The sequence below is a fragment of the Solanum dulcamara genome, chromosome 1 (genome assembly GCF_947179165.1).
Source record: "Solanum dulcamara chromosome 1, daSolDulc1.2, whole genome shotgun sequence".
NCBI classification, from domain to species: Eukaryota; Viridiplantae; Streptophyta; class Magnoliopsida; order Solanales; family Solanaceae; genus Solanum; species Solanum dulcamara.
The window spans coordinates 527306-552119 of NC_077237.1; the positions used below are offsets into that span (position 1 = coordinate 527306).

General features: G+C 31.1%; 2 protein-coding genes across 3 annotated transcripts; one reads left to right on the plus strand and one right to left on the minus strand.

Moving 5' to 3' along the window:
* The first annotated feature begins 6459 nt into the window (after positions 1–6459).
* Positions 6460–10273, plus strand: LOC129895975 (inositol transporter 4). 2 transcript variants are annotated; one of them, XM_055971785.1, is made up of 7 exons: positions 6460–6549; positions 7185–7385; positions 7789–7859; positions 7950–8285; positions 8385–8492; positions 8616–9227; positions 9653–10273. In XM_055971785.1, exons 2-7 carry the CDS (start codon positions 7253–7255, stop codon positions 10124–10126), a joined length of 1734 nt encoding a protein of 577 aa, XP_055827760.1. In that variant the 5' UTR covers positions 6460–6549; positions 7185–7252; the 3' UTR covers positions 10127–10273. The 2 variants fall into 2 exon arrangements, with proteins under 2 accessions (XP_055827760.1, XP_055827752.1); XM_055971777.1 differs by lacking the exon at positions 6460–6549 and adding an exon at positions 7458–7587 and having other exon boundaries at positions 7275–7385.
* Positions 10274–13515: 3242 nt separating this feature from the next.
* On the minus strand, positions 13516–16487 carry LOC129895988 (U-box domain-containing protein 4). The gene is made up of 2 exons (XM_055971795.1): positions 14992–16487; positions 13516–14205 (listed from the first exon to the last, which is right to left on the minus strand). The coding sequence occupies exons 1-2, from the start codon at positions 16285–16287 to the stop codon at positions 14143–14145; spliced, it is 1359 nt and encodes a 452-aa protein (XP_055827770.1). The 5' UTR covers positions 16288–16487; the 3' UTR covers positions 13516–14142.
* Between the last annotated feature and the right edge of the window lie 8327 nt (positions 16488–24814).

The window sequence follows — 24814 nt, forward strand, 5'->3', positions numbered from 1 at the left end:
TGCTACAGACTGTACAAATTTGGAAGGAACAGAGGGGTCACATTAAATGGGCTTTGTAAAATGGATCGGATTTTTTTTGTTGGCCCAATTTAATATACATGAGTTTTTTATATTTATTGTTCGATATTTGATATCCATTTTGTGACTCAAGTAATGTGATTTCATGCAGTTCTAGTAAAGTGTTTCACACCCAAAGTGTTTTCATTCTAAAAACTCGAATATGAGAGCTTTAGTTAAAAATAAAGAAATACTTATAGGCTCACAAATTTTTTAAGGTGGTTTGTTAAACTATTTAAAGGGATGACATAATAACCTATTGAAACATAATTTAGGTAATCCATTTCAATTTGGGTGAGTTATAAATTTGCTACTTTTTTTAATTCGGTCAATTTTGATCTGCTTAATTTAAATGTTGGATTGGTTTAGCAAAATATATAATCTAAATTAATCCACAAAAAACCTTATCGAAATATTTGTAACTTCCTTTGTTTGTTATGTTGTACTTCCTCCATTTCAATTTATTTATTTGATTTTGATTTGACATAAAATTTGAGAAAGTAAAAAAAATTAAATTTAAATTAGAGATGTGTAGAATGTACTAAAATATCTTTTAATCTTGTGGGGTTAAAAATGACTTATGAAAAAATAAAATTAAAGAGCTGTAAAAATCAAAATCAACATTATCCATACAATTTAGATATTTCTATGTTAAAGCTACTATAATGAATAACAAAATTAAAGTGCCTGCAATACTGGTCATGTTGTCTTTCTTGCTGCTACATAAATTTGTATGACTTTATAATATATATAAAATAAAATCATGAAATACTAATCAAATTACTCATGGTCTTTGCGGTTGGATAATTCATATAATATAAAAATAAAAATAAAAATTGAGACGTTTTTTTTTTATAAGATTTCAATTTCAATGACGATTTCAGTAAATATTTTCCAATCAGAATTCCTCTTAATTATATATATTTTTCACCAATAAGACATGAACAATTATTCATATTTTTAGTAGAATATAGTTAACATATGTTCAAAATTTTAACTTGATAGTCTCAATCTTTAAAATTGTTAACATTGAATGCATTATATTTATAAAATTCAGAATTTATTGATTAATTACATAAAAAAATTGGGAAATTTACATAAATGTACTACATTAAGAAAATATTTACTATTTATAACAATAATATTTTTTTCACTGAACACTTATAATACAATTTTAATACATATTAGCAAGAATAATTTATAAAACTCATATAATAAAAATTTTATTTATGGATAATATATTTATCACATACTTTAATACACTTATAATACATTGTGTCAATTTTTTACCAAACAAGTATAAATATATTTTAAAACACTTATAATACATTTATATTGCATGCATAATTCCCTTTTAATACATAATAGATATATCATAATATTGCTATAAATGATAATAAATAAAAAATATTGCTAAAATCGATAATTATTTATTAAAAAGTATTTTTCCTAATAATTTAACAAAAATATTTGTATAATCGTGACTCATGAGGTAACATGTATACAATGGGCTAGCTTTTTTGGGCCTTTTGCTTTCTCTATTTTGGGCCCTTATGGATGTGGATAACTCTGAATGATTTGCACAAAAGGGATATTTTGGGCAAATTTTGAACTATTTTTAAGTTGACATAAATGGTAAAGAGACACTAAGCATTATAAAAAGGAAAACTTACCTAAATCACATAGTGTAAATGGCTAATTACTATTTTTTCCTAAATTACACCTAATAGACCAATTGTGAAACTATTTACCCAAATTAGATCCAACCCAAACTATTTACCCTCTAAGCCCATTTTTTTCCTTTTAATTTCGCGCATGACGTCATACTGACGTCAGCATCACTGCTCCTCTTTGATACCATGAGAGTATGTAATATATTCTGATGGTATGAAGCGGTTTTTCTGAATCACTGTCTTTTTCTTCTTAATACCATCAGAGTATATATATACTCTCATGATATCAAATGTGTATTTATAGCAATGCTCCTTCCCTTGTTCCTCTTTGATATCATCAGAATATAGTAATTATACTTTGATGGTATCAAATAATTTATCAAACAGTTATTTCTTGATATCATCAGAGTATAATATACTCTGATGATATCAAGAAGGAAGAGATAGTGTTTCAGCGAAATTGCTTGATACCATCAGATTATATTACATACTCTCATGGTATCAAATGTGCGAAATATTTAAAAATAAGGGGTATGATAATTTATGAATCTGAATTAATGTATTCGAATAAAAAGAAGGAATTTTTGAAATTTTTTAAAATGAATAAGCGTAATGAAAAATATGGTAAATAAAAGAGTGTATTTAGGTAATTTTTCCTAATAAAAATTAGCCGGTAAACTGTGGCATACAAAGCATGACATATCGATAATATCATTTTATATCATTCAATTTAGATGTCATGTCGAATTATTCATAAATCATGTAGGATTATCATATTTAAAGTAGTCATGTTGAATACTCACAAACTCTATTTTCGGATCATCTCAACTATATGCACGATTATGAAATATATTTCAAGAGCAGATATATCATTTATCTTGCCCATAAAACAAAATACGTCTATCTTATTTACCAACAACAACAAATCCAATGAAGGGTCTACTGTACACAGACTTTACTATTATATCCTAGAGATAGAGAAGTTGTTTCTGAAAGACCCTCGATTCATGTGCATTAGATCAAGTAAAATGAAAGGAGCATATGTTATTTACCACATATACAAATAAAAAAAAGGAGAATAATTACTAAATAGTACTATGACATTGGGAACTCCTTGAGCAATTCATCTTTATCTTAATAGAACATAAAATTTTATCTTACTTATAATTACGTAGTTTTTAATATCTATTAATTACACAATCAACATTTACCTTATTTTATGATTTACGTAACTAAAAATCTTTTAAATCAATCAAGAAAGTTCCCTCTATTAATATGTATTATTTTTCTTAGAAAGATAGCATTATAATTTTGCTGAATCGCTAAAATTGTTTAATTTTTTATACAACTTTAGTAATCAATCAAATATGAAGATTCTATCCACACTAGTCTAGTTGTTGTAGGATTATTATATATTTCGTAGGTTATTTTATAGTAAAATACAGTTGTATTGATAGTGGAAGGATTTATACTATTCCAATTAAAGATACATACATATATATATATATAAGATCTTAATAGTGATAGGTTATTTTTATTTGAATTATTTGATTAGTAGTATTGAGATATTGAGGTTAAGAGTAATTAAGAATATTTGTCGTGATAACCTTAATAAGTTTGATGCATGTGGTTGATATCAAAGATATAATTAAATAAATAAAAATATAATATTTCTAATAATTTAAAATTTTAAGTGAAATGAAAATATGATTCATCTTATAATTTTAAGTTTCTTAATGATAATGAGTAATGACATATGAGGTCATAGGTTTGAAGTTACAAGGCCATCATTATATCGTGCTTGTGTCGAAGGTCGAACAAGGATATTTAGTTTATAAATTTTGGATTATAATTCTTTTAACTTGTTGAGTTCATAATAAATTATTAAAAACTACTTAATATGTCAAACACGTAATTATCAATGTGACTCTGCCCACAACTTGCATAACGAGCATGGGCAAATTTATGAGCAAAAATTGGTGTACGTGAATTCATGGTCTCTCTGTAAAATTAGATATTTTATATATATATTTTCTAAATTTAGTATAATATATATATTATATGTTAGCGCCTTTGATACAAGAAAATTAAATGGTGCATTTTAGCTGAAGATTGAGTTATTTACCTAGAGGACTAGCGACCAATTTATATTTTTTTCTTCTATTTTTAGCACAAAATAGAAGAAATAATGAGGACAAAGTATCCATATCAAGAATGGCAAAATACATAATAAATAAATAGAACGCCATAATTAAAGGGCAAAAGAAATATCATTTTCTTGACTAGTTTTAGCTTTTATTACGTGAACATAAAATGGCCCAAAAACCACAAAGAAAAGGAAAGAAATAATGAGGACAAAGTATCAATATCAAGAATGGCAAAATACATAATAAATAAATAGAACTCCTTAATTAAAGGGCAAAAGAAATGTCATTTTCTTGACTAGTTTTAGCTTTTATTATGTGAACATAAAATGGCCCAAAAACCACAAAGAAAAGGAAAGAAATAATTATTGTAAAAGGCATGAATGCCAATTGGTTAGATATAAATATTTGGGACATATGCCCTTTGTCATGTTTTTCATGGTGTTTTTTCTTAAATAAAGGATCTTTTTGAAGGTAACAACCACCCACCTAATAAAAAAAAATCATTCAAGAATTAATTAAAAGGAAATCTTCATAATGCTTATATTGCTCAATTACAATTTTATTTTCACGATTTAGGTTATTTCTATTCTGCTCACTGCTATTACGATTTTTGCTTTTTCAATTTTGTTGGCTAACATCAATATTCCGTCTATGACAAGGTTTACAACGAAGCTAAAGTGATTCGGATTGAAATTATGATCGAATGAGATGCTTATTTAAGCTTAATCAAAAATAAAGTTACACTTTTATCATTAGCTATAACTTTTGATATAAAAATAACCACTTATTTTACACTTACTATTAGATTAATATCAAAGAAGTATTATATATCTCGGGTGAGAATGGCTAACTAAATTGGACCATTATGTGCATTCTATCAACTATTCTTTTTATCATATTTCTCGATTTTTTTAATTTATAAAAAGCATGTATTTTATGATATTTGATTCTATTTTTATTAATAATTTAATTTTACAGATTTTCGAACACCAAACACACAAATAACAACACGTGTGCTCCTCTTCAATGATTTGTTACATTGTCAGATCTAGTCAACAATAAATTCATTCGAATTCAATATTTTTATATACTAATTTTTTTTTAATAAATACTATTATATTTAAATTCATAATTTTAGAACTTCCACTTATGGGAGTGATGAACAAAATTGTAATAGGTGCATTTTTAATTTACTTCATCTTTCTTTGCTTTTTCCAATACTAACACAATAAAGTGTGTAGTGTTTGGCATCAACACCAATGCAAAATACATTAAATTTGTTCTCGATGCTTATCCCAAAAGTCATATATATAACTTTATTTTATTTTATTTTTTAGTTTTGGCCTTTTGTATTGTGAACAATTATCAACTTTCTTAGCTTATATTTTTCCCTTTGTTTTCTTCTGAAATGTTGCGGCGGGGGGGGGGGGGGGGGTCATTTTTTCCTCCATATATCATGGGAAAGTCGTTACGGTTGAAAACGAAATACATATTTTAATTAGCAAACCATCATGAAATATGATGGGGTGTGTATATTTATTAGTTCGGTTCATTTTATCTATTATCGATTTGATATATTTATTTTTGATTGTGAATACGCTAAATTAATAATTAAATTATTAAGATATTTATCATTAGTTTTCGATTGATCGATTTTGTCTTTAATGATTCGATTTTTGATTTAACCGATAAGAAAATGCACATATAATCACACGTACACGATGTTCATAAAATAGAAATAATAGCAAAAATAAAAGTGTAATACAAATTTGATTTCCTTCTAAAGACTCATGTAAAAACGATATTAGGAATTTCAATAACGATACTAGTTAACAAAACCGTTAAAAATTATTAATTCAATAACGATAAACCAATAATATTTTTTTTCGATTCCCACAAATTAGGAATTTCCAAAATAAAATAAAATAACGAGTTACATAATTTTGGTATGTTCCAAAAGTTAAAACATATATCGTTCTTTCTCCGATCCTTTTTATTTGTTACAATTTTTTTTAAGGGTCAAATAATATGAATTTTGACTAATATTTTAACATGTATTTTTTTAATCATATTAATAGATAAAAAATTGAAACTTATAATACTTTTCATATAATTTTTCAATATTATTTTTTTATTTTAAAATATCAAATTAATGTAATCTAATTTAACTTTGAAAGTTAGTTAAATTGACTTTTGAAAAATGCAACGTGACAACTAAAAGAAATGGAGAGATTATTATATTAAAAAAAACTATCAGAAGCGAATTCATGATTTAAATTAGTAATTCTATAATAAACTTTATTCTATATATGAATTTTATAAGAGTTTTGGATTAACTCACCGTATTTGACCTCTGCCTCTAAAACAAAAATAAATAAATTACTTTCCGACTTTTATTTTAGGAATTCTAATCAACTAATTGTGATATATTTTTCCCCTTTTACCTAATTCTACATTTATTAGAATTTATTATTATCATAATTAACAGGATAAACATATTATAAAATCCTAATCAGATTTGACTCAAAAATCCTTTTCCTTTTTGACTTGGGTTCTACACATTATATTATATTATATATATCCAAAAAACCTCACTTTAAATCTTATCATCAAAGTAGAAAAAAAGACTGAAGTTGAAAAACAAAGTGGCAAAGTTGACAACTTGACTTTAGGTACTGATTTTTTTTTTTTTTTTGGGTGTGTGTGTTCATATGGTTTTTTGTTATTCTAATTCTCAATCCCAATTGTCAGTTTTTTTTTTTGTTGAATAAATTTGTAATTTTGGGTACTTTTTTTTTGTTTTCTTGATTCTGCATGATTGTATTATGTATTTAGTTTGATTTGATTTGATTCTATTTATTCTCTGTAAATAAGTCTAAAAAAGAGAATCAAATGGTGTTTTTATTTGTTAATAGAAAAGAATAAAGGAACAAACTTTTTGTTTGTTTGTTAATTTTTGCTTTGTTTGGATAATTTGGAATATGAATTGTCTTAGTCAGTATATCCATTGTAGAAATTGGTGATTTTTGTGCTAAGGATTCTCTTTTTATCCCCTCATAATCACATAGATATCTTTCCTTGAATTTTTTGTTTCCATTTTATGTCTGGTACTCTGTGTCAAGAATTTTTCCATATCCGGGGCTTGAATATCTTTCCTTGATTGATGAATGATTAGATCAATAATCTTCCTTTTTTGGTCATTATGCCTACTTCTTTTGCAATTTGTATTAATAAATGTATTTGATACTTTGAATTAGATAATGTATGTGATTTAGAGTATTTAAAGGTAAATTTTTGTTGTTGGCAGAGTAATTTGCTGTGAAGATTTCTCTTGTGAATTCCTTTTTGAGTATAGCAGAAAACTAAATTGATACAATGGAGGGTGGTCCTCACAAAGCCGCGAAGACGGAGTTTACAGAATGTTGGAGGACTTCATGGAAAACGCCTTACATTATGCGTCTTGCCTTTTCTGCTGGTATAGGAGGGCTGCTGTTTGGTTATGATACTGGTAAAGACAACTCCTTTTACTACTTTCTTGTTTTTATTGTGAAGAATTTCGCTATATTTGACCTATATACAGATTGTAGTATTCCGCCAATGGATGGTCAATCGGTCACCCTTCGTAGGCTGTTTGGTTATGATACTGTTAAAAGACTACTTGCTTACTGACTTTCTTTCTACCAGTGGCAAAGTTAAGAATTTTGCTGAAGGTATTTGAGATTTAATACATATGTATTTACCTATATACACTGAATAATTTTCCGATAGATGGGTGGTCAATTGTACACCCTTCACGGGCTGTAGCTCCGCCCGTGTTCAACACTATGTTGTTAATACTGACCTTTTTCAATAAATCATTGTTGTCACTTTTTTCTAAAATTTTGGCTTAATGTTCTTTTCTTGGAAATAAGGTGTGATTTCTGGTGCATTGCTTTATATTCGGGATGACTTCAAATCTGTTGATAAGCATACTTGGTTGCAAGTAAGTGATATACTCTGCTTTATATATTAAATCAATTTGATTGTATCGTGAAAATGAAATAACTCGAACTATTTCTTCATAACTATGTAGGAAACCATAGTAAGCATGGCTGTTGCAGGGGCGATTTTCGGGGCAGGATTTGGTGGTTGGTTGAATGACAAGTATGGTCGGAGAAAATCGATTCTTTTAGCAGATATCTTGTTCTTTATTGGTGCGATCGTAATGGCACTTGCCCCAGTACCTTGGGTGATAATTATTGGAAGAGTACTTGTCGGTTTAGGAGTTGGAATGGCTTCTATGACTTCACCTCTTTATATATCAGAAGCTTCCCCGGCTCGGATTAGAGGAGCTTTAGTTAGCACCAATGGTCTGCTAATTACGGGAGGACAGTTTCTATCTTATCTTATCAACTTAGCATTTACAAGGGTAATGATACATGTTGAATCTCGTTTGCAGTTTTTTAGTCCATTGGAAATGTTCTTTATCTCGGAATGTTTTAACTTATTTCTGCTGATCACATTTTAGACCAAAGGAACTTGGCGATGGATGCTTGGCGTAGCTAGTGTTCCTGCTCTAATTCAATTTGTCCTAATGCTGTCTCTGCCCGAGTCACCTAGATGGTTGTATAGAGCGGTAAGCCTATATCGCCTCTTTAAGTTTCTCTTTTTAGCTGAAATTTTGAACACATGTTTATCTAAGTAGATTCTATCATCATTGCCATGATTAATTGTCCATTGACATTGACATTTTCTGCAGGACAAGAAAGACGAAGCTAGGGCTATCTTAGAGAAGATTTATCCTGCTCATGAAGTCGAAGACGAGATGAAAGCATTGGAGGCTTCCATTGAAGTAGAGAAGGCTGATGAAGAGTTCCTTGGGGAGGGTATGTTTTCAAAAGTCAAGAGTGCTTGGAGCAACATTATTGTTCGTCGGGGTCTCTATGCTGGTATTACGGTCCAGGTGGCACAGCAATTTGTCGGAATCAACACGGTCATGTACTACAGTCCTACGATTGTGCAACTGGCTGGATTTGCTTCTAACAAGACAGCTATAGCTCTCTCACTCATAACGTCCGGTCTCAATGCTGTGGGCTCCATTATTAGTATGTGTTTTGTTGACAGATATGGGAGGAGGAGGTTGATGATTGTCTCCATGTTTGGTATCATAACGTGCCTAGTGGTATTGTCCGTGCTCTTCATGCAAGCTTCTTCACACTCCCCACGAATTAGTGCTTTCGAATCCAATCACTTTGGATCAAATTCCACATGCTCGGCGTTTCTAAATGCTCCAGGCGCTTCGTCCTGGAACTGTATGAGTTGCTTGCAGGCTTCCTCAGATTGTGCTTTCTGCTCTAATGGAAACAACAAAGTAAGTTGTTATTTCTGTCGTTATACATTGAAGTTATTATCTGTTTCCGTTTCATTATTGAATCCATATCCGATATGTCAAAGCTTGAAACATGAAGCAAAGGTTTAGAATTCAAACGGCTTACTAGTCAAGTTTGTGACAATAGCCCAATCTAGTGTATGCCGTCTTGCATTTTGGTTACCTGCTAATTGCATTGTTATTCATCGTTCGTTCATCCGAGGGTCTATCGGGAACAACATCTGTACCTTCTCAAGGTAGGGATAAGGTTTGCAAACACTCTACCTCCCAGACCCCATTTGTAGGATTACACCGGTTTTTTTTTTTTTTTTTGTTGTTGTTACTAATTGCATTGCTTTTTCATGCTTGACTCTTTTGTTTTCTCCGCGTATCTACTATTGGTACTGACAGTAACTTTATGTGATCAGTATCATCCCGGTGCATGCTTGGCTCTAAATGATAACGTTAAAGGTTTATGTCGATCAGAAAAGCGTGAATGGTTCACTAAAGGTTGTCCTAGCAAGTTCGGGTTCTTTGCAGTGATGCTTCTCGGTATGTACATCATATCCTACTCTCCTGGAATGGGAACAGCCCCGTGGATTGTTAACTCTGAGATATACCCCTTAAGATACAGAGGCATTGGTGGTGGAATCGCGGCTGTCTCCAATTGGGTGTCTAATCTTATCGTCAGTGAGACGTTCTTGACGTTAACCGAGGCAATTGGTTCAGCTGGTACATTCCTTCTATTTGCTGGATTCTCAACAATTGGTTTGATAGCCATATATTTTGTGGTGCCTGAAACTAAAGGCTTGCAATTTGAGCAAGTTGAAAAAATGCTTGAGAAAGGCTATAAACCCAAATTATTTCGCAGGAAAAAGGACGAAAAAGCCGATACGAGCTAAGTTTAATTTAGTCCATAATCTTAATTAGCGTGACGTTTATTACTGGTAATTTGTTTCCAATTATTAGATTATGGTGAAAAAAATAAGCTTAAGTGAAAATCTCTGATTGTTTAGTTGATGTTTTATATATAGTGTAAGATTATCAGAGAGCATAATATTTTTGTTTCTCAATTAGACATTTCATATGGCACAGTTTTTTCTTTTTTTAGCCAAAAATATTGATTTTTCTAAGTTTTCTTTGTTTCTTCTCTCTGCTTAAATGGTTACAATTATTTTGCGTAACGGTTTAGTAAATGATCATTTATTTATATTGCAACTTATGTATATTTTAAACCACTGTTTAAAGATTTTTTTGAATGAAAATCTTATTAGAAAACGTTTGGGATAACTGTCTAAAATTTTATAAGTAATTATAAATATTAGATGATGGTCTAGTGTTTTGTCTGATAAGTTGACCAATATATGAGAAATCATTGTTTGGGACTGCAGGTTTTTTAAGTTATAATTTTACATTTTTTAAATGGACAAAATTTAAATGATGGTCTTAAAGTGGCATTTGTGTAAATGAGCCCTTAATGCTTACAAGAGACAATTTAGATGGGCCAAAAATTAATTCAAGCCCATGGTATTTATTTTGGCCCGGATTTAAGATAAAATGGTAGCTATTTGCAGATAGTCACGTTTCAACTCTATAATATTTACTAATAATGCGTAAAATCAAACTAAATGGAGTGGTATCACCTAATCAACATTCCACAGCTTAGGCAATTACACAAAAGCTTATTATTATAATAATAATATGTTCAATGTAATTTTATAGATGGGATCTAATAAAGATAAAATATATAAATAAATGATTTATGAAAAACTCTCGACTCAAATAATAAATTTAGATGCAAAGTCAATCTTCTTGTTTGGTTTAATTTTGTCACTGTAAAAAAAATTCCATTATGTTCTTGGATCTTATTAGCTTCGACTACTTTACCAAATAAAGAAAGGCAATATATATATATATATATGAGTATTCAACAACTCCAATTTTTCGTCCTGGTTGACCAAGCAGAGGTAGTAAGTTGTTATATACCTTACGTAAGTTGTTCCTACCATAGAGGTAGCAAAAATAAACTTGTGCTACTAGCATTTATTGTGTCATCTATTTTTTTGCTACTTTGGCAGAGCAGTGTCCATGCTTATTGATGTTTTTGATCGCTAGATTGAAGTAAAGATATGTTAGTAAAGAATTTAGTTTTACCATTAGACTACCGATGTCATGTAGACTAGAATTTTCGAACTGATAACATATATGATTTTGATCTATGTAGAGAATAGAGCACTTAAAAGATCCATTATGAGGCCACATCCTACTTAATCAGACCCTAAAAAATAAATATCTCAAGAAATTGAAGTCTTGACAAAAGTGATGAAAACAAAAAGAACGAAAAATTGAAGAGATCTAATTCTGAAAATTTCTATTTACTCACTCGAAAACACGAATATTACTGAATAATCATGGATAAGCTTATTGAGGGAGTTCATCACCGCGCAAAGGGCGAGTAATTTACCAAGTACTAGTATAAATGGGAATGATGCACTAAACTATCACCAAGCTTATCCTATTTGAAAATGAAACAACGTTCAACTATTTACTAACATTCAATTCTAATACATGATCTACATAACCTCCTATCTCGTGTCATATTCCTAGTAACCTTAACGCCATTTGGGTGATTATTGATCGACTGACCAAGTCAGATCACATATCATATCACACGGAAGCCTATTAGTAGAGGAAAAGGGTATTATCTTGTTAAATAATTGACAGAAAAATTGAAAGATATAGGAGGGAAATAATGACCCATCATTCTAAACATCAAGACAAATGACAAGCTGTTTGTGTTGAGCCAGCTAATGCATTTCATAAAAAGGGACAATGTCTACTATTTTTTACCAAACAAGGTAATCTGTTGTGGGGTTGGTGGCTGCCATTATTATTCATCATATATAAAATCTCTGTGCATGCACTAAAATCCTCCAGGACCCTACCCTACACTTCTTAGAACATTTCATTTTTCATTTTTTGTTTTCTCACTTGATATCCAATTTGCACTAGAGTTTCGATTAAATTCGAATTGTGCACTCTAAAATAGTAGTGCTTCCAACAAGTTTTTCTCTATATCCAGGGGGTCAAACTCAAAACCCCTAATTAAAGGTAGAGCAATCTCACTACCGCACCACAACCTATGCTCATTTTTCATCTTAGCTCCCCCTTACCTCTCCATGACTATATAAGTGAAGAGCAAATTAATAGCATGTGACTACAAAACCTATGAGGACAAAATCTCTTAGTAATTGATAAGGCTATATTAAATGCTACTATACATGTTATACCATATTTAACTTTACCACATTTTCATAAACCAAAGAAGTTGTACCTAGCTACTCTAGCTAGGAATTTTCATTCTATGAACTATCAAGGCATGGCCACTTACAGTAGTAATAAAAGCATTGACCTATAGTAGTCTCCAATAAGGAGACCAAAACTACCTAAGATTCATATAATCGATCATAACTTGTTTGGGATTGAAACGCGCTTAATAATACTTAGGAATGATTAATGACTTGAATACCTCTCTCTGTACACCTTATGGGAGAAGGGAGCAGGAACAATAATGAAAAGGAGAGAGGTCCAAGTCATTTCAGAGACTTATCAGCTAACAGTTTCAGATCAGAGCATGCCAAAATTTATAGAAAAAAAATAATGATTTCAAAAAGAGGAATTATAAGGGAGGACCACATAGCACATGAAGGGTGGGGTGGGGGCTGGGGGGTGGGGAAGAGTACTCAAAAGGCCACAGATTCAAAGTGTTCAAGCTGGGCAGAAACACGAAGATTACTTTAAAAAAAAATATGCATGAAAAAAGGGGTCAAGGGTGGGATGACCAAAAATGGTTGGTTAACCAACTCATATGAACCCACCTTAATAGACTAAATTCTAAGCAATCCTTGCCAGCTAAAAGTCACCAAGTGACATATAATATAGACAAAGATGAGCATAGAAACCTCTCTATTTTTTTTAATTTTTTTTTTATAATCATCTCGTGTCCAAAATTTGCTGACCTGATAAATCTTAATTTGCATCGCGTAACACTTTGTTAACAAGAAGTGCCACCCCTTATATCAGAAACTTAGACTTCAAAACTTAAACCCGACTAGACCTCTGTAACAAAATCTGGGTGGTGGACAAAAATCTAAAGAAGATACACTATTACTATTTCAATAAGAATGCTACAAAGTCCAATGGGGGAGGTTGGGTGGTTTCTTGTACAACTTCTATTAACACCAAGTGGGGAACACAAGCATCTGATGCTTCACTAGTAGCATAGAGACTATAGAGCCACAAAATTCTTGAAATCTCTGATGTTCACAAATCATGAAAATATCTCACAGATGACCAAATATGTTGCTCTATACAAAAAACATCATTGTAGTCCCACCAAGTGAAAACTGAGTATGCGGAAATCTTAGCCCAAGCCTCAAAGGTAGAGCAGGTTGTTTCCGATAAAAAGCAATTCAAAGCAGTCCAGAAAAGGAAATAATAATAGTACAAGAAACAACAATACAAGAAGGGAAAAACAACTTCTAGCATACTATGCTAGTTGATATTCACACACTAAAAATCAAGAAAATTAGTAACCCTTCTACAAGAACTTGGACCTCACAAACAAAACTAGAGGATAATAACCCAAATTCTCACCAAACCAAAAAGAAAACGAAAAAACTAGGCAAACAACCATCTGCTCCCACAAAAACCAGCACCAGTTAATAATTCAAGAGGGACATGAAGAACCCCTCCTCTAAATACCTAGTCAAAAATAAGGTCAAATTTTTCTCACTAGCTTCTCATATAATTTTTTTTTTAAAATATTACTCTGTACAAACTCTTCAAAACACTTGTTCCTATATACAGAACAAAACCATTACAGTAGAAATACCAGTCTCAAACTACAAGTTTTCACTCAAGGAGTTGAACTTGAAGCTTCTTGTCTTGGTTCTCTTAAGTATCCTAGTAGTGTTTCTGCCTGCAGAAAGAAGAAAAAAACAAAACATTCAGGTCTTTCTATATCAAGAGTATTATCAGAATAATACAACTTTCATTTCTTGGACCAAAATGGCATATGCAGACTATAACATCAGTGTCATTGAAAGCAACATTGCAGCAGTATGTGTTCAATACGTTACTGCAACAAGTAGCAACCCAAACCACACAACTGTAACAAACATCTACAACAACATACCCAGTGCAATCCCATCCCACAAGTAGAGTGTACACAAAACCAAACCATACAATTGTAATCTCCAAAATTTCTCTTTCATTCTTTCTTCATTTATTGGACATCCCCCCTCCCCCCATGCCCATCTTCCAAAACTCATATATCAAATTATTGGGACACACCATATGACATGTTTATCATTATACAAGTTCAAAATTGTCATAATAGCAATTAAAAATTCTATCTTTAATCCAAACTTTAACCCCTTATTTAACTACTGGTACAAGTTAGCAACATTCATAACAAATTGCTATAATTATTAGTAATAATTTGACAGATACTATTGGTTCTTTACCAGGAGTAATACAAAATTACTAATGCCATAAAAGTTGAATCTATAAACAATACTACTACTACTCCTACAAAGTGCTAATAATTGACCAAGATTCTTGTTTTTTATTTCAAGAACTTGATGGGTGCATGTTAATCCTCCAAAAGTAGTTCATTTGTGAAGGATCTGACATGAGTGCAGCAATATTTTTGAAGAGTACAAGCAATATAGGTGGGTGGTAAATCAAGAATTCAAAAACTCACCTTGTGTTTAGCTTTAGCAGTACCATTTTGAGACAAGGCAACAAGAGGAGGAATTCCACCTTCTCTAACAAGAAGTCCTCTATTTCTAACACTATCCATACAAAGCTGCAACAGTGTCAACACAGCAAATTCTCTTCCTTTATCAGAACTATCTTCAATAGCTTCAACAAGTGCAGCGATTCCACCTTCTTCAACAATCGCTTCTTTTCCTGAATCAATCCCAGTTAATAAACTCAACACAACCATAGCCTTTTCTGCTAAACCATTCCCTTGTTCACCAATAAGTCCAACAAGTGGCTTTACGGCACCAGCATTAATGGCTCTCTCTTTATTCAATTTCACTGAACAAAGCTTGTAAAGAGTTGTTAATGCATCTTTTTTACCTCTGTTTGTTCCATTTATAAGTAAACATACTAATGGTGGAATAGCACCACAAGCACCAATTGAAAGCTTGTTTTCATCAACCAAAGCTAAGCTTAATAACCCACAAGCAGCGTTCTGTTTCGATGTGTCGGTGCCCGTTTTCAGAACGTAAATTAACGATTTTATAGCTCCGGAGGAAGTGATTAACCCCTTGTTTGGCTCGTGAAGTGAAAGATTTAAAAGAGCTGTAACTGCATGTTCTTGTGTCCATGGATCCGTACACCGGAGTAGTGGTATAAGACCCGGAATCGCACCGGATTCTCCGATTAACGCCCGATTATCAGCTCGATTCTTCGCTAATAGTCTTAATTTAGCTGCCGCTGATCTTTTCACTGCAACTGATGAAGAATGTAAGCTGTCAACGCATAATTTCACCGTCGGTTGAAGATCCTCCGGCGAAATACTCTCGATTATCTCCGTTGAAAATTTCTCCCTTTCTAAAAACCCAAAACAGGGTTCGGGTTCGGGTTGGGATTGAGAGTTCGGGTGCTGGGTTAACAGCAGATCCGAAGGAGGAACACTTGCCAATCGCTGTAACTCGCCGGAGATATCACTACTACAAGCTGAGAAATCACTGAAAGCTTGAGAAAGTTGTAGATAATCTTCATCGGAAGAAGAAGAACCTTTATTGTTCACCGGAGGCTTATTCGCGAGCTCACCGAGACGAATATCGATGACAGAATCTGTTAGGTTCTCGGAAATCGCGCCGGAATGTTCAGAACCGGAGCAATCAGGATGGAAAATAGTTGACCGGATAGTTCTCATAGAACGACCCATTGAACGGTTGATTTTAATGGAAGACGGCGGTGGGGTGTAGTAATAAGGCCGTGTTTGGCCGAAATGGGCACTACTAGAATCTTCAAGTGAAACCATTTTTCTTAAAAAATCACAAGCTCAAGAAGAAGAAAAGATTGAAATTGGAAAATGGGTGTTTTTTAAGATGATAATTTCATGGTTTAACATTGAACTTTAATGGCGGATTTTGAGAAGAGAGATTTGAAGAAATGATAAAAATGGCGGAATTTTATAGGAAGGACGAGAGAGAATGGATTGGGTGGCTATTGTTTTTAGATTTTGTGCTAAAATTACATGTCCATGTTGTCTATTTAACATCACAAACCATTATTTTTTATTTATTATAATTGAATATTACTCGCGATAACAATATAATTAGGAATCATTTGATAACTGATTAGAGTCATACACGTATTAATAATTTAATAATTTAGTAGGTCATTTTTAGATTCATCAATATTTGGAAAAAAATCGTATATGATTCAAAAAATTGTTGTAGTTGTAATTGTAGTTGTGATTGTGGCTTTCTTTTTTTAACTATTCGTAATTGTTCTTGTCTCATGTTTTCACGAACAGTTTGATCACTTTTACTTTCTTTTCTATATTTCTTGAGTATGAATTTGATCTTAATGCACTCAAGATACCTTAGAGGCTCTAACTACAACAACATAAATGGTGATATATAAAAACTTTGATTTGAACAATTTCTAGCTAGATATGAAAAAAATTAAGGATAAAAAATGCTTATTTTAAACTCTGTAATGTATTAATAGAGCATTTATGAAAGCAACATAATACTATTGAAAATTAAGTATTTATATAGTGTTTATGTAATTGTATTTCATTAATAATTTTTCTTTTATTTGAATTGTCCATTAATATGCATATTATACAATATTTCCTTGCAATTTATGTAATATATAGTTTTATATCAAGTACATGAAAATTAAATAGGATGATTATTTGAAAAAAAATTATATTATGAAATAATAATATAATATTAAGAAGAGATAAAAAGATTTCTTTTTAGAAAGTAAAACAGAGAATTGGATCAGATGTGGTTGTCTCTAAAAATAGAGAATTTTATATTTAGAGAGTAAAATAAAAAATAAGGCTGAAGATGCTCTTAAAGACTTCGAATTTGAGTTTTCTTTGATACGATGTCATTTTTATTAGGTAACGTTTTATTACTTAATGAAGAATTTTCCATCATGAATTTAAATATAACCGCATTCTAATACAGATATCAAATGTCGGAAAAAAAAAAAGAGAAGAGGGCTGTGATATTAGCAGCCTGCTTTTTGTACAGTACGTATTTTTGTTTTATTGATGGAAGAGAACGTCAGTAAAAAAGAATGAAGTGACGTCGTATTAGTCACTTTCATTTTCCGTAAACCAATTAATTTTTCAGACGTCCCAAAAATTATAATCACAATGAATACGTATTTACTGAAAGCAATTTTAAACAGAATTATTATACACTTTTTGAATAATAAAATGGTTTTTTAAAACAACTTTAGTCAAAGCTTATCTTTTAATCTTTAAAAAAACTATATATTTATATATCTTCTTATACAATCTCTTTTTATAAAACATGTATCTTCTTATTCTTTATTTCGTTCATTTTTTTTTTAAAAAAAAGTTAATTTAATGGTAAATAAATATTGTAATATTTTATCCTTTAGGTGAAAAAGATTCTTAGGAATTAATTGAATATATTTTGTTTACACGTGGTGACAACTTGTAATACAGTGTCCTCTTCGTGTTCATTAATGATCAAAATCACACGTCCCACGGAGGTCGATACACATTAAATCATTCGACAAAAATATGCTCCATCCGTTTTATATTATTTGATTTGATTTTATATATTTATTAAAAAAAAGTTAACTAAAAGAATATTTCTTAAATTAATCTTAAGATAAAACAATTTCAAATGTAATAAAATATAGTAAAATATTAGAGATTAAAGTTAAGATAACATTTATATATATATATTTGATTTACAAACTTATATTAAATTGACAATGTAATTTTATCTCAGGTTGATGATAAATTTTAAAAATTTAATCTTCAAATATTCTGCGTTATATAATTACTCCATGCAGGAGATTGTGTACTGTATACGAAGTTTTCGAAAAACTTTGTTCATTCTGTACACGTGGTGGCAGGCTGGAGGCCGGCTATACATGGATTTTTGTGCATTTTTAAAAATAAAAATGTTAATAAAAAGTACATATATTTACTTGTCATTTTTTTTCAATTTATTTTAGAAATACCTAGTAGTACTGCTAGAAAAATAAGTTTGAGATGTCAAATTTAATATATTAAAGTGATGAATGAAAATGATCTTAGAAAGATTTTCTGTGTGTTGTTTTCAGGATTTATATAAAAAAATATATATTAAAAATAAATTTATAAAGATCGACAAAATTAATTGACCACCTAACTAGTTTACAATTCAAGACGACTAGAAATATTCATATTTTTCATAAAAATTTCATTGAATATGTAAAAGTTAATAATTTTAAAAGAAATAAAATTTTGAATTCATAAACTTTAAATTTTAGCTTCGCTTTTATCAAGGTTGGAATTTTAGTTTTAGCTTAAAAGAAATCTAGTTCAATGTATCTTTTGTTTTCTTACAACAAATTATGAGTTTTTATTATTATCAAATATATGTTTTGTCCATTTCAATTAGAAAATAAATAAATAAATAAAAACATAATGTTTAGAACGTTCTTCTTGCTTGATTCTTTTTGCCAACTTATTAGTCAGAAGAACAAACGTCAAAATATTGTAATAATAATACTTAAAACTCTTTGAATTATTAAAATAATTAACTCATTTCACATATATATCTTTGTCTTCTAGCACTTAAAATCATTGGAAGATGGACATGAATAGTTCCAAATTTTTAAGAGTAATCAGATACTTTATAAACATTCTAGGAACCTTTACTAGAATTTTTTGTCATATAATGGAATAAAAAAAGTAAAAAAATTATTATAGTTTAATAGATTATAATTGAAACCATAGGATAATGCCAATATTTGGTCGTGATTGCTTTTATTTCTTAATTAGTGATTTGTTCTGTTCAAATGCAGCATCGCTGAGTTGTTTACCAACTTAATCACAAATTTGTATTACTAATTAATTATATAGAAACTAAAAAGATTATGTTGTCCCCTGTTTTAATATATATATTTTGTACCACAAGGAATCCATTAAACATTAGGGTTAGTAAATCACATTAAGGTTGATATATCATAGATGTTAATTATGTATACTTTGGGAAATCTAATTAGAAGAAAAGCTAATTAGGTGTACTTTTAGAAATCTGATTAGAACTAGTAGTCAGATTAATTCAGATTAGCACCATATAAAGGTCAATAAAATAGTAAGTTGTTAAATAAGAGAATTGAGTTGTATTAGAATTAACATTAAGTTAATAAATGTGTGAATTATTAAACCATTCAAAGATTACTTGATTTTTTGAGATGAAATGGATCAAGAATCATGATGAGTATAAACATGGATTGCAACCTATCTCGCTCAACTATTATCAAGTTTTAATTTTTCTGCTTTGTTTAAATTTAACAAGGTTTTCATAAGTTAATTTGAGCTAGATATTTATGTAACTCAACCCACTTTTTTAAAACAAGCTGAATGTAAGAGTCTAAGTAAATCATGTAGCGCACCTCCGTATGGTCCGTGTCATTTATATATATATATATATATAACATTTAGGGGTCACTTAATAGGAATTAGGTAATTTTCTTAATTTTTCTTGTGTGTTAGTCAGTCCATGAATATTTTGGTGATATAACTTTCGGTTAATTTTTTTGCAAACCCTTTACAAAATCATTCGTAATAACCTTGGAGAACAGTACATGTAGCCTCGGCATGATCCACACCATATATAGTATTTAGGGGTCACTCAACAGGAATTAAACGATTTTCTCAGTTTTTGTGTGTGTTAACCTATGATTTTTTTTAGTGATATGACTTCCGGTCAAATTTTTTTCAAAACTTTTACAGAACCATCGGTACTGACCTGGGGGAACATTACGTGTAGCATCATCATGATCCGCACCATTTATATAACATTTAGGAGACACACAACAGGAATTAAGTGATTTTTTTGTTTTTTCTTGTGTGTTAGCCCATAAATTTTTTAGTGATGACTTCCGGTCTTTTTTTTTTTTTGCAAAATCTTTACAAAACCATCTGTAATGACATGGAAAAACAGTATGTAGAGCTAGGATTTTGAATTTATGGGTTCTAAATTTTAACAAGAAATTTAGTTAGTTCTTGAAAAATCATATATATATTAAATGATTTTTGTAGCACAAACACATTATTTGCACCAAAATAACTAAATTCAGTCAAATTCATAATTAGCGCTAGCTCCATTTTCAAAAATCGAACGCGGAGAATATCCAGCTATGAAATAAACAATTTTACTACTCTACTAAGTGATAAGAAGATAAAACCATAAAGGTTAGTGACCATAAAGGTTAGTGCACTTTACCATGATCATGACTATCACTTTGTGGAAAGGATAAAAACATGTAAACGTGGTAAAAATCCTACCCTTTTAATGTGGTTTTGAAATTAGTGGAAGTGATCAACAGCATAATTACCACCCAACTAAAAAGATTTTATAAAGATTAAAAGATTTTGACTAGCAAGTACATAGTACACATGTGTAACATGTTTACTTAATTAGTGTAAGCAATTGTTACTTTAAGTTAATCTTAAGTTAGTTTTCCTACACGAAAGCATGAAGCTTTATGTACTAAGATGAAATTAGTGGTAATGATGTCTTGTCACGGTTAAACCTAGGATCTATATGGGAGATTTTTTTTTTCTTTTACCCACTTGGTGTTTGACTATTTTTATTGAAATTTGAATAATTTAAATTCGTACAATACAAAGTTCGTTTTTGAAAATAACGCTCCTAACGAGTCTTTTTAAAATTATTATTTTCAAGACTTAAACCTAAAATTTTTAATTAAACAAAAAATTTCAACCATTTTACTGTAACTTAGATCTATTTTACGAGATCAATGATGGCTCTTTGCTCCACTTTTATAATGTTTTCTTTTTGTATATTGTTACTCATAGATTAATGGAGTAGTAATAATTTTCTTTTTTTCTTTTCTTTAGTGGTCATGATGATGATTTTTAATATTAACGGGTAATTTGCACTAATACATATCTTTAGTGTTATTATAGAAATTATGATATAATTTTTTTAAAAAAAAATATAAAAATAATTTCGTCGTCAAAATCACTAGAAATTTGCTGCCAAATCTTTATGATTTTGATAAATTGTCATTAAATTCGTTAGATTATCAAGTCATAAATCCTACTAATCGACTTTGGCTATCAAATTTTTTATCAACTATTGTTGGATTATTTTGTCAAAAATCTTGATGATAAATTGATTCATTTTGTCCTTTTCAGCAATCAAACAGAATATTATAAAATTAGTCAACTTTCAATAAAAAAAGATGAAACTCTTTTTTTTTCCTCTTCGTTTTTTGTTTTAATTTAATCCTTTTTAATATTAGTTAGTCTTATACAAAATATTATTATTTGTCATTTGTCACGGCTACGTACTTATGTATTTCTTTTATTTTAATTAATATCTACTATCACAGTCTTAACCTTTAGGTATTATAATTTAATGTCATAACTTAATTAATGTTATACAGCTAATTTTAAGGCAATTCTATTAAAATACACGTCATGTTTTGCCTAATTTGCACAAAAGAAAATGAGGAAAAAAGTCGTCATCTTCAATTTTATTGTTTTTTTTGTTATAATTCTAGTAACATGGACTTTGTTTTAATATACTATTATTGATATAATAATAATATACTAAGTATAATTTTATGAATAACATATTATTTATGAGCTTAGTTGAGCTCTTGAACAGCCATAAACGAGCTGTAGATGAAGCAGAGAGGAAGATGAAGAAGATGAAGTAGAGAGAAGTTAGAGAGAAGGAAGAGAGTTTATTTAGGGCTTCTCTGTGACTTAAGAAAAAATGCCCTTATGTTGCTCAGTACATAGTTACTATATGTATATATAGTTAGTTACATTTCATTAACTGACTAACAAACTAGTTAGTTAGTTCTAACTATGTACCTAACTAAAGTGACTACAATACCCTTATCTCTAACTGATTTTCTAACTCCTTTAACACCTTCCTTTACATCTCAACACTCCCCTTCAAGCTAGGAGGTGCAAAAATATTTAAGGCTCCTAGCTTGGATAGAAGGTGCTCATGTTGGCCTCTAGACAATCCCTTTGTCAGTATATCAGCTGGTTGTTCTTGAGTTGGTAAGTAATCAACTTTGATCATGCCTTGTTGAAGTCTTTCTCTAATAAAATGACAATCTATCTCTATATGTTTTGTTCTTTCATGATAAACTGGATTGGCTGCAATTTGAATTGCAGCTTTGCTATCACTGTAGACCTGCACTGGTACCTTTACATTAGCTTCAACCTCCTTCAACATTCCCAGCAGCCACACAAGTTCTGAAACAGTAGATGCCATGCTTCTATATTCAGCTTCAGCTGAACTTCTAGATACTGTAGTTTGTTTCTTGGCTTTCCAAGATATTAGTGATTTTCCCATCTTGATCAAGTATCCTGTAACTGATTTCCTGGTGAGTGCACATGCTGCCCAGTCTGCATCACAGAAGGCTGTAATTTGATTGTCTGATTGACTGGATAGTAGTATACCTTGTCCAGGTTGTTTTTTCAAATATTTGACTACTCTTAATGCTGCCTCCATATGTGACTTCTTTGGCTGGTTCAGAAATTGACTCAATGTCTGAGTGCTGAATGCTATATCTGGTCTTGTCATGTTGAGATACAATAGTTTGCCTATTAGTTTTTGATAGGCTGCCTGATCTATTAGAGGATCATGTAGCTCTTCTTGCTTTGAGTTCACATGATCATCATAGAGTTTTGATGTGAGCTTGATGTTAACATCCATTGGTGTTGATGTTGGCTTAACTGCAGTCATTCCTACTTCTGATATCAGATCCAGAGTGTACTTCCTCTGATGCATAAGTATTCCTGCTGTGGATCTTGCAAATTCAATTCCCAGAAAATATTTGAGCTCCCCTAAGTCTTTCATCTTGAATGCACTTTGTAAAGCTTTCTTTGTCTCCTCTATCAGCTTTAGGCTGCTCCCAGTGACTAACATGTCATCTACATATACCAGTACAATGACAATACCTTCTGCTGACTTGTTAATGAATAGAGAATAATCATATTGGCTTTGTTTGAACTTGAGAGAAATAAGAGCCTCAGTAAGTTTGTGATTCCACTGCCTTGGAGCTTGTTTGAGTCCATAAAGGGACTTTGTTAGTCTGCATACATTCTCCCCTTGACTGACAAATCCCTGAGGCAGCTGCATATATATTTCATCCTCTAGGTCTCCATGAAGAAAAGCATTGAAGACATCCATCTGGTGAATGTGCCAGTTCTTGGAAGCTGCCATGTCTAAAACAGCTCTGACAGTCACCATCTTCACAACAGGGGAAAAAGTTTCTTTGTAATCAATCCCTTCTTGTTGGCTGTATCCTTTTGCTACCAGTCTGGCTTTGAACCTCTCTATTTCACCTGTGGATTTGTATTTCACCTTGTATATCCATCTGCAACCAATAGGTTTCTTCCCTGCAGGTAAAGAAGTGACTTCCCAAGTATTATTGTTTTCTAAGGCCTTGATCTCTGTCTGCATAGCTTCAACCCATCTTGGGTCTTTGACTGCTTCAGTATAGCTGGTAGGTTCAATCACAGAAGTTGCAGCTGCAATAAAGCAGCTTACATAGTTGGATAGAGGATATTGAACATCCTGTTGAGCATTCAGAGAGACAAAATCCTTCAGCCACATGGGTGGATGTTTGGACCTGGCAGATCTTCTAGTAATAGGTGTCTCAGACACAGTAGTATCACTTGCAATAGACTGTATTTGTGTAGATACACACTCTTGTTCACCAGCATCTGGATGCCCACATGTAGCCTCTTCAGAAGGCTCAGAAGTAGCAGTACCTGGTATTATGAATGGAACTGTCTCATCTAGACCTTGTAAGTTATCTACAAAGAGTTGCTGGGTGGCTGAGTCATCAGCCTTGGCAAATGGAAATATGGCTTCTCTAAACTGAACATCCCTGCTAACAAAGAATGAGTTATTGTGCAAGTCAAACAAAATATAACCTTTCTGCACTTCAGAGTACCCCATGTGCACAGCTGACTTTGATCTGGGCATGAGTTTGTCATGTTCAGTTAGATTCTTGGCTAGAGCTAGGCATCCAATAGTTTTCAAATGAGATAACCTTGGTTTCTTGCCATATAATCTTTCATAGGGAGAGTGGAACTGAAGCACACTGCTAGGCAGTCTGTTGATCAAGTAAGCAGCTGCTAGGACACAATGACCCCAAAATCTGATAGGTATTTTTGCTTGAAACCTGAGGGCTCTGGTTACCTCTAGTAGATGTCTGTGTTTCCTCTCAGCAACTCCATTTTGTTGAGGAGTGTAAGGACAAGACCTTTGATGGATTATACCTAGTGTTTTGAACAT

Bases quoted from the DNA above. Each gene is read 5' to 3' on its own strand.
- LOC129895975 (XM_055971777.1), top strand. The intron at 7,588-7,788 runs GTATTTGAGATT...CTTGGAAATAAG, and splicing joins AGTTAAGAATTTTGCTGAAG to GTGTGATTTCTGGTGCATTG. The intron at 8,286-8,384 runs GTAATGATACAT...ATCACATTTTAG, and splicing joins TCAACTTAGCATTTACAAGG to ACCAAAGGAACTTGGCGATG.
- LOC129895988 (XM_055971795.1), bottom strand. From the start codon at position 16,287: ATGGTTTCACTTGAAGATTCTAGTAGTGCCCATTTCGGCCAAACACGG. The intron at 14,206-14,991 runs GTGAGTTTTTGA...TTCTTTCTGCAG, and splicing joins CTGCTAAAGCTAAACACAAG to GCAGAAACACTACTAGGATA.